At 38.6% G+C, this 17,051-nt stretch overlaps 1 protein-coding gene across 15 annotated transcripts in view; it reads left to right on the plus strand.

The window, feature by feature from the left end:
- LOC140480572 (poly(rC)-binding protein 3) overlaps window positions 1-17,051 on the plus strand; it is a 295,539-nt gene that overhangs the window by 234,730 nt on the left and 43,758 nt on the right. For 14 of the 15 annotated variants that reach the window (XM_072575588.1, XM_072575589.1, XM_072575587.1 and 11 more), the window contains 3 exons: window positions 4,403-4,534; window positions 12,577-12,705; window positions 13,047-13,190. In XM_072575588.1, the coding sequence (XP_072431689.1) occupies window positions 4,403-4,534; window positions 12,577-12,705; window positions 13,047-13,190 (405 nt within the window). The remainder of the gene's footprint in view (window positions 1-4,402; window positions 4,535-12,576; window positions 12,706-13,046; window positions 13,191-17,051) is intronic. The other variant, XM_072575592.1, reaches the window with a different exon arrangement.

A 17,051-nucleotide genomic window follows, 5' to 3' on the forward strand; every position in this document is an offset into this window, starting at 1 on the left:
CACCCTAAAACTCAAAAACTCTCCAGGCCCAACAATATCCTTGTAAATCTTACTGTACCTTGTCAAGTTTAACAACATCTTTCTAATAGAAGGGTGACCAGAATTGTATGCAGTATTCTATAAGAGGCCTCAACAATGTCCTTTGAAGCCACAACATCAGTCCCAACTCCTATACTCAATATTTTGACTAATGAAGGCAAGCCTGCCAAACCCTGTCTATCTGTGACTCCACTTTCAAGGAAATACGTGCGTGCACCCCTAAGATTCTTTGATCAGCAATGCTCCCAGGGCCTTACTATTAACTGGATTATTCCTGCCCTGGATTGACTTTCCAAAATGCAACATGTCAAATTTATCTAAATTAAACTCCATCTGCTACTTCTCAGTCCATTGCCCTCTTTGATCAAGGTCCCATTGCCATCCAATAATCTTCTTCACTGTCCATCACATCACCTATTTTGGTGTTATCTGCAAACTTATTAACCAAACCTGCTATATTCACATCCAAATCATTTGTATAAATGACAAAAAATAGTGGATCCAGCCCTAACCGTTGTGGCACAATGCTAGTCACAGGCCTCTTGTCTCAAAAGCAACCCTCTACCACCACCCTCTGTCCTCTACCATCAAGCCAATTTTGTATCCTAATGTCTAGCTCTTCCTGGATCCTATAGGTGATCTAACCTTACTAACCAGTCTACCATGCTTTGGTGAAGTTCATATAGAGAATGTCTACCGCTCTGCCTTCATCTTCTTTGTCACCTCTTTAAAAAACTCAATCAAATTAGTGAGCCATAATTTCCTACACACAAAGCCACACTGACTATCTCTGATTAGCCCTTGGCTTTCTAAATGCATGTAAATCTTGTCCCACAGAATCCCCTCCAACAGCTTACCCACCACTGATGTAAGACTCACTAGTCTATAGCGCCCTGGCCTTACCTTACAGCTCTTCTTAATTAGTGGCACCACATTAGTCAACCTCCAGTCTTCCAGCACCTTACCCATGGCTGTTAATGATACAACTGTCTCTGCAAAGGGCTCAACAATTTCTTACCTAGTTTCCCACAACATTCTGGGAAATTCCTGATCAGGTCCTGGGGATTTATCTACCTTTTAGTGTTTTAAGACCTCCAGCACCTATTCTGTAGTATGACCTTTTCCAAGACATCATGATTTTTTTTCCAAAGTTCCCTAGCTTCCATGTCCTTCTCCACAGTAAATACTAGCACAAAATATTTGTTTAGTATCTCATCCACCTCCTGTTGTTCCACATAGAGACAGCCACCACATTGATCTTTAAGGGGCCCTATTCACTCCCTATTTCTCAACCCTTCCACTATAGGGAAACTACATACTACATCTGTATTGAAGACAAATCTTTTCCAATTATGTATTAAGACAGCTAAAACAATTATTTTCCCTGTTCCCTTACTACTGACCAAATCCCTTGCCTTGGCAGCAGTATTAAGATTAAACCAATCTACTTTGAACCTTAGCATCACAAGATGACCTTTCAACCACAATTGTGCCATTACTTAGACTGCCTATTTCCATCTCAATTATGACTTTGCTCATCGACTGTGAAACCTTTATCCATGTTTTTGTTAACCTCAAACTCAGCTATTCCACTGAATGCCTAGCTGGTCCCCTAATTTCTACCCTTTTTAAACTTAGGGTATTTGCCATCTTCCAGCTAAATGAGAGAAGTCATTCACAAATGTCAAAGGCTAGGTCCGAAAATGCTGGAAAAACTTTCAAAACTGGAATGGTCCAGTGACCCTTCGTCAGAACAATACTGATGAAGAGTCACTGGATCCAAAATGTTAACTCTGCTTTCTCTCCTCTAATGCTTCCATACCCTCTGCTGAGTTTTTCCATCATTTTCTGGTTTTGTTTCTGATTTTCAGTATCCACAGTTCTTTGTTATTTATTGGCAAAGGTAAGATGATGGCCTAGTGGTATTGTTGCTAGACTAATAATCTAGAGACCTTGGTAATGTTCTGAGGACCTGAAGTCAAATCCTACTATGGCAGATGAATTCAACAATTTCTGGAACCAAGAGCCTAATGGTGCACATTCAGCCATTGTCAATTGTCAGAAAAGACCCATCTGGTTCACTGATGCCCTTTAGGAAAAGAAACTGCTGTCCTTACCTGATTTGGCCTGCATGTGACTCCAGACTCACAGCAATATGGTTGACAGTTAACTGACCTTTGGGTAATTAGGGATGAGTAATAAATGCTAGCCTGGCCAGTGAAGCCCACATCCCGGGAATGAATGAAAAAATTAAAGAAGCAATGACATATTCAAACATTTTAAGAATAAAGAAGGACACAATGGCAATTCAGAGCATAACACTTGGTGAGAACAAAAGGTGATGATGTCTGGATTGCATTCAAAAGGTATATGCTTGAAAAAAAATTTCCATTCAAGAAACTGATTTCCATTACAACTGATGCTGCAACAACAATGCTTGGCACAAATGTGGTCTTTTTTGCAATTTGCAGAAATTATCTTGATTTCCCATCTTTTAACATTTACCACAGTATAATCTACTAGCAAGCATTAGCAAGTAAAGTTATAGAGTTTTCTCAGATAATGAATTTTGTTAAGATGATAAACTTGATTTGAGCAAAAGCCCTTCATCATCAATCTTGCATGACAAACGTGATGCTGCTTATTGTGAATTAATCCTCCATGCTGATGTGAAGTGGTTGAGTCTGGTAATAAGATGATTACAATGCAAAATGATATTGAGCTAAAAATCAGATTGAGAGACAGCTATTTTTGGGGATTCATAAACAGAGAAAAAAAACACTTCTATCATCCTTTGCTTTTAAAGTGAACATGTATTTTAATGCCACATATGTCCATGAGACAGCATTCGCCCAAATGGAGATAATCAAGTCCAAATATTGCATCCACCTCACAGATACTGTTTGATGGACTGTGTATAGCTAATGGCCTTAAACTGCAGCATAGACTTTGAAACACTGACAGATAATGTGCAGTCACAAGGTCACACTGAGACTTGATCAGTAAAGGACAAAATGAATAATTATATATACTTGGCTTTAGAGTTATTTCACACTAAAAATAAATTGTTTATTCTATATTTGATTTTGGCTAGATCCTGGCTTGCACTTAATTTTAAAAAGTGATCTTGTGCTTAAAATGTTGGAGGCTCCTGCTTTAAGGTATTGTTTTCACCTTTGGGAATGAAATACTGGCAGTAGTGGAATGAGGCCCTTATTTAAGGACCTCACCAGTCCCATGAGCTGAAGGACTGGCTGTTGCTCCCCCCATCACTCTGCTGTAAACTAAATTTCAGAGATGGTGGGGAGGCAGGCAGAGAAGGCCACTTGCTGGATGCACCCATTGGTGAGCGACCCACTGCTTTTTTGCTGAGGTTCAAGTAGGAGTATTGCTCCCGAAATAACCTAGGTGGATAGAGTTTCCTAGTGAGAGGATTTCTTCCTCCTTCTCACATCTCCAGCATGCTTGCCTTGCTGTGTAGGTAAACCTGTTCTTTTACATCCTTCCTAGCAAATACATCTTATTCTGTAGCAATATCTACTTTCTCCTCATCATGCTATAGTCCAAGGGGAGTGACCAGTGTCAGGAAGCAAATGATTTGTAATGAATACTTGAAGTCAATGGTAACTTCTTCAGCACATTTCATATTACTCTTTGTAGATCTTAACATTTTACAGAAGCCTTGCATGCCCCCAAAACTTCTACAACTGCAGCAACAGCCAGTAGAAATCTATCAGAAATTAAGCTGAATGTTGTTGATGCACTTAAATTGCATTCATAGAGTAGGTAGAAGGAAGGTTTTTTCTGCTGTTGAAAGCAACTGTGTGAAGTTAAGATAGGGTTTTTGTGAGAACATTGAGCTCCAACATGTCAGTGTTGATGTCAAATCAGCATTACAATTTGATTGATGCTACAATATGCCTACTCTACATATTTCAAGTGATGGCAAAAATATCACCTGCAATGCCTAAAAAATGGCGAATGGGAGATAAACTTTGTGACCGCTGTCACCTGTGAAACACAGCAAAAGCTGAATTCCTCTTCTTGCATAATATTACATATTTGGTGATTGCCATTATTGACATAATTGAATCTACATTTACCACCATGCAATGTATGTAGGTATCTTAAGCGCCCAGTGTTTTCAATTTACTTAATCTGTTGCATTTCAATGTACATATCAACTCTTGACCATCTGTTTGAGATTCTGTGGGTATTTATTTCAATGGAATCCACAATGAATTCCATGCCTATTCTCCTTTATGGTTCCTGGATTTGTTGTAATAATATTCTGAGAAGACGGTTAAAGTTTCAAATGGAATAACTAATCCGAGACTAATTTTTACTGAAATTGTTATTACAGGATATAAATTCTTCAATGACAAATAGCACAGTGACAAGTAAACCACCTGTGACATTACGTCTAGTTGTTCCAGCAAGCCAATGTGGCTCTCTCATAGGGAAAGGAGGTTCAAAGATCAAAGAAATCCGTGAGGTAATGCTTTAGACACTGGAATTTGATATTTAATCTGTATCATTTTTATACATGCTGCTCTATCATAAAGGGAAAAGCAACTGCACAGTATGTGCAAGTATTACCTGAATTATGAGAATGTAAGGTACAATATACCTTATAAATTAAATGTGGTCATTTTTTAAAAAGTTTATAACAACAATAATTGGAAGCAATTTTAACTTAATTGCATTGTTAAGTACCATTAGACAGTATTCTGACAGATATCATGGACAAGTATTCTAAAATGGTCCTGTAGAAATTTGATTACGTTTTATTTACCATTGTGGGAAAATGTTGGTGAGTGGGAGGGAGTGCTCACTCGTTGCACAGTGGGTGAAAATAGCTGGGTGAAATCGATGGTTGGGAACAGTCAGTGATTTGGGGCTCATGGTAGCAGGGAATGATTGGTGACCACGGAGAGGAAATTGGTGGCTGCATGCAAATGGTCACTGTTCATAGGGGGATTTGGTAGTCAGAGAGATGGCTGGGGAATATCAGTAATCAATGGGAAGATTAGTGATCAAGACCTTTGTGATCACATGAGAGGGTTGATGATCAGGAGAGTCATTGAACATTGAGAGGTTCAGTGTTGTGCTGCCAGTGATTCAGGAGAGGTGGTATTGTGTTTGAGGAAGAGTTGGTAATTGGGGAAACCACCTCCCAACCCTGCCCAAGGAATCATGCATCTTTTAAAGCAGAAGTAGGTTGGTTTGATGCAGGTTGGGTTCACTTTTGAAATCATCTCCCCAAATTCAACTCTTTTGCAGAGAGCATGGGGAGATGATGGGACTAATTTCATCCATTTTGTTGTATGCTAAATTTATGATTGGAGTGGTAATGTTTCCCTGCTGATATTAAAAGTTTTGTTTTTCAATAATATTCATGTTATACTGGGCTAACCAAAATGCTAATATCTTATTTTATCTTTCAATCCAGAAAGATAATAAAAGAAAGGAAAATTCTTGTTACTATTTACATAGCCAGAACTTGAACAAAGAGCTAAAGTTGTTTGATTGAATCCTCAAATTGTATATCTGTGAAACCAGTAGCTTTAAAGTAGTAACATTAGCCCTGATCTTTTGCTTAAAGATTGACAGAAAAAATTCAATTAAAATAAGGGCCTCCTCTTTCCTCTTCCTTTCGGTGCCCTAGCTCACATCCCAATATTGACCTGCTATTTTGAATGGATGAATGGGACAACTTGAGGAAAAAAAACTGTGTTCTGTGTAAATATAGCAAACCCAATAATTATGAAGTCTGTGATTTTAGTTGGGTGGCTGAATGAGGAATTACTGGCTGCTTGCTTGTTAGGCCAAACCTGTTGGGGAGCTGAATTATGAACCAGGAGAGGCTGAATTTTAAACAAAAAATGTTGATGGGATCTCAGCATTGCTGGCTAGGCCAGCATTTATTGACCATAAGGACAGTTAAACATTAACCACGTTGCTGTGGGTCTGGAGTCATGTGTAGGGCAGACAACGATGGCAGGTGTTCTTCCCTAAAATGCAAAAGTGAACCATATAGGATTTTTACACCAATCCAATGGTTGCCATTAGACTGGCTTTTAATTCCAGATTTTATTGGTTTCAATTTTCACCATCTGCTGTGGTGGGATTCAAACTCACATCTTGAGAACATTTGACTGGGGTTTGGGCTTATTAGCCCAGTGACATTACTATTGTTCTACTGCCTCTCCTGTGTGTAGGCATATTCACAATGTTGTTCGGAAACTTAGGCAGCTTTAACTTTTTATTTCCTTGAAGCTGTAGGCTCCATCTTTCACCTGATTGTCTCCCAGGATCTAACTTTCTTGGCTAGATCCTTCTACAGATTTGCAACTCATTCCCACATGTCAGCAAGTGAATTTGTTTGGCTGTAGGACTCAAGAGAATTTATGGGCATGAAGGGCAGCTTTTAATATTTTAAATTCTGATAGACAATTTTTGCCATTGTGCAAATGCTGCTTCAAATGGCGAAGGTGGAATTCCTTCAGAATCAAACAAAAACAGAAATTGCTAAAGAAATTCAGCACGTCTGGCAGCATTTATGGTGCGAAAACAGAGTTAATGTTTTGAGTTTAGTGACCCTTGTTCAGAAGGTATTTATTCAGCCATTTTCAGGTTTACCAGAGGAAATTGACAGTTTGGATGATCATAGGGTTTGTAGCCATGAGAGTTTTAACTGACAGGCTGTAGGCTCTGGACATGTTCAGATATCTCTGTTTGTGTGGTCATACGGAACATATTTCAGAAAATGGTTTATTCAAGTAAATTAACAAGCTTGTTGATAAGTTTAGATTTTGTCACATTGTTCTTCGTATAATCTGGTTTTCTGACTAAGTTTGCATTTTAATTATTTTTAGAACTGTTTATTCCTTTTAGCTTTCTCAAAGGTGGGTTACATATTTTGGCTTTAGAGAACAATGATAGATAAAACTCTGCCCCCATGTTATGCTAACAACACCAAGATTTGGTGTGTATAATATTTCTTATATATAAGATGAAAAAAAACATATTTTGTAAAAGCTTTTTGTCTTGCACTTATTAGGACAATTCATAAGGAATACCAAAGTAAAGGGAAAACAATGTTAAAATGCATGATTGGAGCAAATTGATTGGATGGCAACAGGACTTTGATTGATAACTATGTTGCCATGAAGTGTACACTAATTATTGATGATTGAAAATTAGTTGCCAACATATGAAGATATGAAATAGGAGCAAAAATAGACCACTTGCCCCATTGAGCTTGCTCCATCATTCATTAAGAGCATGGCTCAACTGTTTGTGTTTTGTTTTTTTGTTTGTGTTTTTGATCATATTTTCAAAATCTATCCCTGATGGTGAGAACGTGGAATTGAAGGAAATCGGTATTCGTAAGAAAATGCTGCTGAGGAAATTAATGGGGCTAAAGGCTGACATATCGTCAGGGCCTGATAATTTACAAGCCAGAGAACTAAAGGAGGCCGCTTTGTGTATATAGTATACATTAGTGGTCATTTTTCAAATATCTATAGATTCTGGAGCAGTTCATATAGATTGAAGGGTGGCAAGTGCAACACCACTATTTAAAAAGGGAAGGAGAGAAAAACATAAATAATTGCAGACCAGTTAACTTTACATCTGCCATGGGGAAAATGCTAGAGTTTAATTAGATAAATTCTCCACCAGGAAGGGAATCAAGGATTATGGAGAAAGGGCATGAAAATGGTTGTGACAAATGTCAGATCAGCCATGATCCCATTGGATGGCATGGTACGCTCAAGGGGCTGAATGGTCTACTCCTGAACCTATTTCTTGTGGTCTTATTTGAAAAGTATTAATGGAATTGGACAAGTCTTCAATGGATTTGTGAAAGACAAATTAAGCTGAGCTAATCTACTGGTGGTTTTTAAGGATGTAACTAGTCAAGTTGATAAGGTCCCTCAGAACAGGTTAGTGGGCAAGACTAAAGCATAATGAATGGGGGATAATATATTGGCATAGATTTGGAACTGATTGTCAGGATACAGAAAGTGGAAATAAATGGCCTTTTTTTGAGTTGTAGCAATGACTAGTAGAGGGTTATAAGGATTAATGCCTCCCATTGGGCCCCCTGTTATTCATGATAGTTAAAAGTTACCTGGATGAGGAAACCAAATGCATCTTTTCCAAGTTTGCTGATGACACAAAACTAGGGAAATAATGAGTTATGAGGAGGATACAAAGAGGCTTTGATGTGATTTGGACAAGTTAAATGAGTAGGCAAATACATAGTAGTTGCAGTTCCACTTGGCTAGTGTAGAAAACATAAACAAAGAACAGTATTTAAATGATGATTTATTGGGAAGTGTGGATGTATGAAGGCATCTGTTGTTCCCTGGTACACCAGTCAATAAAAGTAGACAGGTATGTGGAGCAAATAATTAGGAAGGCAAGTGGTATATTCACTTTCATTGCAAGAGGATGTAAGTTCAGAACTAGGGGGGATGTCTTATTGAAGTTACACATCACCTTGGTGGTGCACACCTGGAGTTTTGCATGCAAGTGTTTGGCCTCCCTACCTTTGAAAGGATATACTTGCCATAGGTAAAAACAATGACTGCAGATGCTGAAAACCAAATACTGGATTAGTGGTGCTGGAAGAGCACAGCCGTTCAGGCAGCATCCAACGAGCAGCGAAATCGACGTTTCGGGCAAAAGCCCTTCATCAGGAATAAAAGCTTACTGTTCGTCCTGTTCGGGTCCGAACTCTGCTGGTTTAAAGGTGGTCTGGTGTCCGTGTGGGATGAGTTGGTTACGGAGGCATGCACTGAGGAAGCAAATGTGGCTGTGGTACCGAGTTTGTTTCACAACATGGTTGAAGAGCTTCAGAGCAGAGGAAATGACCTGGGAGTTGCAGTGGGAGAGGGACTCCCTGAGATTCTTGTAGAGAGAGGAGGAAAACTTCTTCAAGGCAGGCATCCTTGCAAGAGGATTCGCAGTAGGGTTAAAATCAACAAGGTAAAAACAATGACTGCAGATGCTAAAAACCAAATACTGGATTAGTGGTGCTGGAAGAGCACAGCAGTTCAGGCAGCATCCAACGAGCAGCGAAATTGACGTTTCGGGCAAAAGCCCTTCATCAGGAATAAAAGGAAGGGCTTTTGCCCGAAACGTCGATTTCGCTGCTCGTTGGATGCTGCCTGAACTGCTGTGCTCTTCCAGCACCACTAATCCAGTATACTTGCCATTGAGAGAGTGCAGTGGAGGTTCACTAGGCTGATGCTGGGGATGGTAGAACTAGAATTTGGAAGGACAAGAGGGGATCTGATTGAAATGTGTAAAATTCAAACAGGGCAGGAAAGACTATTTGCAGGCAGGATGTTTTCCTTGGTTGTGTACTCTAGAACCAAGGGACAAAGTCTCAGGATATGGGGTGGACTATTTAGGACTGAAATCAGGAAAACTTCCTTCACTCAAAAAATTTCAACCTGTGGAAATTTCTACGACAGAGGGCTTGAAGGCAAAGTCACTGAATACATTTGAGAAAGAGGTAGATTTTTCTTAGATATTAAAGGCTTCATGTGGTATGTGAAGGAAACATGAATATGGCTTTCAACCAGGCACAGTGTGCGTATATGTTCTGTGTGTTTGCAAATGGCAGGGATCTTGGTATATGTAGCCACAAGTGCAAGAAAATGTGCCACACTGCAAGCCCAACTGACAATCCTAAATGTGTTGACAGTGTAATTCTTTCATACTTAGGATTATTCATCAAATAATACTGGAAGCTGCATATATTAATACACAAGGCCTGCTTCAACTTAGTAAGATAGATGACAGCCATTGTTTTCTTTGTTTCTCAGGACAATACCTCAACTAATCAGAGTCAACTTACCTGGCTTACCATTTACACAAAATCTGACAGTTCGCTGTTGATTATCATTAAATGGTAAATGACCTGTGGCAATCAGAGTACTTTTGCCAATCAATCAGTTCCTCTCATTGAGCATAAATATTTTCTTGATAATCTGGTATCACTTGCAATTTATGCTGAAAGATGAAAATCGTTGCCAAAATGTGTTACTTTTTCAGCAATATGCAAGCGCTGTGCTAGCAAATGGCTATTTTTGGAAAACATTTTTATGTGACTCTACCTCATCTGTTAATTGAGCACAAAATATTACAAGTTTAACTCTCCAAGTTTGTACTAATTGCCAGAAATGTTTCCCACATATCTATTTGCCACACACAACAGGAAAGCCTTTACAAGCTGTCCACGTTTTCCAAGATGCAATGTCACAGCTAACAGACTCAGAAAATTCGTCTTCATTTGTGCACTAAAGGAAAAAGAACACCTCAGAGGTGTGATTTCCCTTGATGAAGTTAGGTTAATTTTTATTTTGTAATTCTTACAGCTTCTAACTTTCTTTTAATTTTATTAATTAATTGCGCTAATAAACTGAATAATTTCTTGGCTTGATAATGGAACAGTTTCACATATTTTATATCCAGTGACAGCAAACACTCCTTCAAGGAGAGATATAGCACAACTGAACGCAGGGTAGAAGTTGCTTTACTTTGCTCAAACAATTTTTCATCAACTGTAATTGCAGGAGAACTGTAAATATATTTCAGATCTTGTTCTATCTTATTTGTATGGCAATTTTCCCATTGAATTCTTTCGTTCAAATTCAGAAAAATGCCACAGTTCTCTATTCATCTTCTATTCATTATCTTGGATTCACGTCTGCAGTACTTGAAGTAAAATCAAGTTTTTGAAGAGTAGGGGTTATAATTTTGTTTTGCCAAGCATTTATAGGAAATCTCCCATCCAATTTAGTAGCATTTATTACAGCATTGTAGATAATTTTATGCTGTGGTCTTGCATCAACAAAAACTTGATTGTCACACTCAATTCAGCCAGTAGAAGGAAGAGACTTTCAACATATCAATCCAATTTTGACTTTATTAACATTCTAAAATTGAAAGGGTCGTGTGCTAATCAAAAGTATTAGTTAGTTATTTTTGACCTTTAAAATATTTCTATGTGGAGTTATAACAGACAGGACGCCCCCCCCCCACCTTTGTTTTAACCAATATTGGGCATTGTAGTCAACCTTTATAAGTAGACATAAAATTTCCTCAAAGCTCACTTATTTGGTTGTTGTTGTGGTACAATAATCAAGTCCTCTTTTGGAATTTCACATGCATCTGTCTTTGACTTGCAGTGACGTTTTCATATCTGCCACAGGAAAAAAGATAAACCCCTTAATATGCAATAAAAATATGTCATTATAGCAAATGTGTGATACAATGTATAGGTAATTTATAGGTAATCTTATCATTTTATGCTAGATGCCATGTTGCATTACTTTTATTAATTCTTTATTATTTGTGTTAGAATTTGTAGATCATGGATCAAATTATATTCGTTAATCAATAAAACCTAAAAGGATTTTAAATTTAGATTAGATTACTTTTTTTTAGATTAGATTAGATTACTTACAGTGTGGAAACAGGCCCTTCGGCCCAACAAGTCCACACCGCCCCGCCGAAGCGCAACCCACCTATACCCCTACATCTACCCCTCACCTAACACTACAGGCAATTGAGCATGGCCAATTCACCTGACCGGCACATCTTTGGAGTGTGGGAGGAAACCGGAGCACCCAGAGGAAACCCACGCAGACACGGGGAGAATGTGCAAACTCCACACAGAGAGTCGCCTGAGGCGGGAATTGAACCCGGGTCTCTGGCGCTGTGAGGCAGCAGTGCTAACCACTGTGCCACCGTGCTGCCCACTAATGCCATGGAATGTCATTGCATTGTACATAAGGTATATTTAAAATCCTAAAAAAAATTGACACTAATCCTCAAGTACACTCTTGTGGAAGTTAGTCCAAAACCAGAAGGAAAAGCCTCATGCTTTATTGAATCTCTTGAAGAAATCATAACTCTACTTTAATATTTAAGTGTGAGCATTTTCAATGTACGTCAAACTTTACAATATATATAGTTCAATAAGTAGTGAGTTTTGAGAAGATTTGTAACTCAGGTTGAGGTTCTGGATATAGGTTTGCTCACTGAGCTAGAAGATTCGTTTTCAGACGTTTTGTCACAATGTATTAGGTAACATCATCAGTGAGCCTCCGGATGAAGCGCTGGTGGCTTGGCCTGCTTTTTATTTATGTGTGAGCACTTTATCTGGAGGCTCACTGATGACGTTACCTAGTACGGTGATGAAACATCTGAAAATGAACCTTCTAGCTCAGCAAGCAAACCTATATCCAATTCAAAAAATATATTCTAACTACAACAAATAATGTATAAAATATTTATCTTTTGTAGGAACTTTTTCAGAATCATTCTGGGGTAAGGGGTGTTTCCGGATATATAATAGATTAGTGTTATTGAAAATGTTAAACACTAGAAATGTTAAGATTACAAATATTTAGAAAATAATTTTGAAAACTTTTTAGTATAGAAAACTTGTAATTCAATGTCTTTCAACTGTACCTGTGGAATCATGAATCTAGTCTTACTCTTGTCTGTTCATAGACTACAGGAGCCCAGGTGCAGGTAGCAGGTGATATGCTTCCAAACTCCACTGAACGTGCAGTTACTATTTCTGGCACACCAGATGCCATTATTCAATGTGTAAAGCAGATCTGTGTGGTGATGCTGGAGGTATGACATTTGGAGAAAAATGTAAATTGTATCCTTACAATTGAATTTTGCAGTCACTAGCTAGAATAATTCTATAATTAAACTTTTCTAGTGATGAAAATAAATTAATATTAGATCATATAATTATACTAGTAATTATCTGTTCAATCATAAAATTAACTTTAAATTGTTCGTAACATAATTGAGGAACTGTTACCATCAATATTATTGAGTTGAATGTTGAAATTAATGCTTCAAATTGTTTTGTGAAGCCAGTTACAAAAGCAAGAAAATCCTTTAAATTTAGTAAGAAGATATGTAAGTAAAAGATTGCTCTATTACTTTATGTTCCTTGTCTTTAGTCCCCACCCAAAGGCGCTACTATTCCCTATCGCCCAAAACCTGCCTCTGCACCCGTCATTTTTGCAGGTGGCCAGGTAAGAGCAGACACCATTTTGGCTTCTGCAGGAAACCACAGCGTCTTGGCCCAACATCAGTCAGCGCCTGTTAGTTTTTTTCAAATCTTTTTCTGTCTTCTTCCTTGTCTTAATTATTAATTTCTAAACTTAGTATGCCATATCTTATTTATATAGGGGGTGACTAATACCTTATTATCTGGTAATAATCCTAATTATTCTCAATTTTCATATCCTCAGTTCTTAATATTGTATAAATGTGAATTTACTTGACGGCTTTTAATTTAATATTGGGACAGCTTTCATATTCTGTATTCAATTCATGAAGTTTGATTTTGTTATGTTTCTATTGGTCTTCCCCTATTTCAAATAACAATTTGGTTAAATTGCAAAGCACAGATATAAATTATTGCATGCCATATTATCTTACTGAGTTACTGCTTTATAAATATTTGGGGAATCGATTGCCCTTGTATAATTGGTATATTTCATTACCATATCGGTGTATAAAGTATATGCCATTACTTCCAGATAAACAGCAGAGAACTTAGCAATGGGTTTTATTTTCATCAGAGACCTTATTTTCCTTCTAGAATTGGGAAATAGACATAGATTCAGGACCTGGAAACAATACCAATTTCTAGAGAGAAGTATTTTCATTAACTGCAAAAGCAGCAATCCACCAATGGGAAATGTTGGCAATTCTGAAAGAAAGTAGACCTGAATTAAGCCAGACTGGTAGTTCTCTTTGTGGTTGCTGTTTCACTGAATTAATTACTGAAATGCACATGCAGTCAGAGAAGTAGAGACCAGGAACTAGGGAAGCGCTGTTTCTCATTTTGTTAAAGGTGACCTGGGAGTCCATCAAGGCAGTGATGGAGAAGAGGATGTCCAGAGAAGGGCACCTCACAGATCAAGCAGGCCTAGGTATACAGATTTGGCTTTTTAATATAGTTTCTTCTATTGATTAAGCAATTCCCAGCCACCAGTCTGAGTTTTGGGCTGTAACTCAGCATTTTCATACACCTAGATGACTTTGATGCAATCTTTGGAGAATATCACTTCTGAGACATTTAGGTATTAGCACTCTTCCATTGTGATAAAGGCCACAAGCACAATAAGAAGACATAGTACAGTGCTCAAAAACTGGGAACAGCATGGGAAAAGGATAAATTATTCTGATAAAGGGAGTGTAATGTTGAACCCTCAGTACAGACACTTGGATATTTGGCCTCCATTTGATACACCGGCTATGCTCTGTCAGGGTGTCTGTTGCTCCTGATTATGTATGGAGCATGTACCCAGGGTAATTACTGACCCATTAGAAAGGCTAACATGTAAAATGCTGATGATTGCAATGAGACATGTAGTTTCTTGCATTATGAGCCACTGGCATTGTCTATAAAGGCCATCAGTTCCTGATCTGATAAGTTTTGAGCTTGGAGTATAGTAGAAAAGGCCACTTAATGGTCATGAGAAAGGCCAGATATCTGAAAGAGTTTGCTACCTGTATATCATCCACTCAATGGAAGAAGGAGTGACGAAGATTCAGGGTCAGTAATGCTCAACAATTCAGGGAAGGCTGGATGGGCATCCCAGTGGAGAGAATGAAGACAAACTGGATTTCATCTGTTAAGGAGGATGCACACCACTCCAGTCTGTCTGACAGCATGTCGAAGAAAACTTGGTTGTATGGGAAGTCTCAGTATTGCAGAGACTTCCACTCTCCAAGACTAACTAACATGATTTTCTTCTTTTGTCACACATAAATACTGATGTCTATTTCATCTTACTGTGTACATTTCAACAATAACCTTTTATGTATCGATTAACACTTTATACAGTCATGGACTGTATATAAGCTTAAGACTACCTCCTCCAAGAGATCTCTCCCTAGACTCTTCTTCATGTGATGTTACCTCACCATTACTTCATCATTACAACATTATTCCTTAGTTTCATGTCATTGCACCCCACCTTCTTCTAAATTCTCAGGAAAGTCTTTGTGGCAATTTAACTCTATCTGCTATTGTATAGCTATTTTCCTGAGGTTGCCGGTCTTGCCCACTCTCCCTTCTCTCACTTTAAATTTCCATTCCTTGGGTTTGTGTAGAGCTTTCCATGGTTTTCTGTCATCTTCATGGAAGTTGTGTGTTCATATTTGTACTGGTTTGCTTTACAAGGATACTAAGAATGTTCAGTTTCTCTTTGTGATACCTGTGATTAGATTAGATTCACTACAGTGTGGAAACAGGCCCTTCGGTCCAACAAGTCCACACTGACCCTCCAAAGAGCAGCCCACTCAGACCCATTCCCCTACATTTACCCCTGCACCTAACACTGCAGGCAATTTAGCATGGCCAATTCAGCTAACCTGCACATCTTTGGACTGTGGGAGGAAACCGGAGAAGCTGGAGGAAACCTACGCAGATACAGGGAGAATGTGCAAACTCTACACACACAGTTGCCCGAGGTGAGAATTGAACTCGAGTCCTGGTGCTGTGAGGCAGCAGTGCTAACCACTGTGCCACCATGCCACGCTCTGTTCTGATTACTCAACTATAGTTTTTCTTACTGTCAATTTCAAATCTGTGTTCCTTCTCATAGCTGAAGAGCTAACTATTCTTGTTGATGACCATCTTGTTCTTGAATATCTTGTTATTTTTCTGTATTTTTGATTGTGAACTGAAATGAGAAACCAATGACTATTGAAGGATTCTGACACTTTTTAAAAACAAATAATCTGATGTTCATCATAAATGCTGTTCATATAACTGCTTATTCAAACAATAGTGGAAGCTTGTATACAGTTGAGCTGGAACCAAGTGGTGTGTACAAATGAATCTTCGGCTGGCAACAATAGTTGTTTGGTCTATGGTCTAGTGACCACTTATTGCTGACAAAGACCTTCTGCATATCAACGACTGTGATTGGCTCCCAGGTGTGAGAAAAGTTTGGAAGAAACCTGCAGACCTCTGTAGGAAAAGGAGCTGCTTTGTCCTGTAATAACAAACATCTGAAGCCTGAGGACAACCAGGCTTCCTGTTTCCTCTTTCCAGTTGCTGGAGGTTGCAATGTTTAATTAATAAGTTGAAGATTTTTAAAAGTGGAAACCAGTCACACCACCTCCTGCAAGCAAGTGAAAGATTCTGTGGAAGGAAGATTAAGAAGCAATGTTATTTTCCTGTGTCGACTCTTTGAGTGTGTAGAGGGGGAGTTTCAAGGCAGTTAGAGTTTTAACTAGTAAGGTTATATGCCAAGGGTTTATAATTGTTTACCTGTAGCTAGAAATTATTTATTTGTAATAAGTAGTTGTTCTTGTTAAATACAGAAACTTGGCCTATGTTGGGTCAGAGGAACAGCTAAATTGGGGAATTCTGGTACTTTTAAAAATCTTTAACTTAGGAAAGGTCTCTGGGAAGAGTGGGGCTTGATTTCAAACATTCTACCCAGCGAGGTGTAACAAGTAACAAATGTGACTTTGCATGTTAGAACTCCTTGAGTGGCATGTGGTCATAGGCTGAGAATGAAAGAGCCCATTCAGTTTAGATTCTCCACAATGGCTCATGTGTTTGATCACATGAGACCCTCCATTTCAGAAATCGATCAACCTTGTGGACAACATTTGCAGTAGCACTTGAAATGCATGCAGAACTTGCACACAGACATATGCCTGCCACACTATATGTTACCTGAAACTTTCAGTATGGCTGATGGTACAGGATGTTTGGAGGCCCCAGTTGATTCTTCTCACCAGCCATCCAGAATATCAGATTAGGGCCGAGGCAAACAACAAGGATTAGGATGCCACAGCTGATAGACACCAGCATCACCATCAGTTTTATTGGCCTCCTTGGACCCTCAGACTGAGAGCATCTATGCAGTGAGCCCTGATGAGGAGGTTATCATTGCAATCATGCAGGTGCAGCAGACCTAGGAGGACCATATTAT

This window comes from Chiloscyllium punctatum, chromosome 8 (genome assembly GCF_047496795.1).
Source record: "Chiloscyllium punctatum isolate Juve2018m chromosome 8, sChiPun1.3, whole genome shotgun sequence".
Lineage (NCBI taxonomy): Eukaryota > Metazoa > Chordata > Chondrichthyes > Orectolobiformes > Hemiscylliidae > Chiloscyllium > Chiloscyllium punctatum.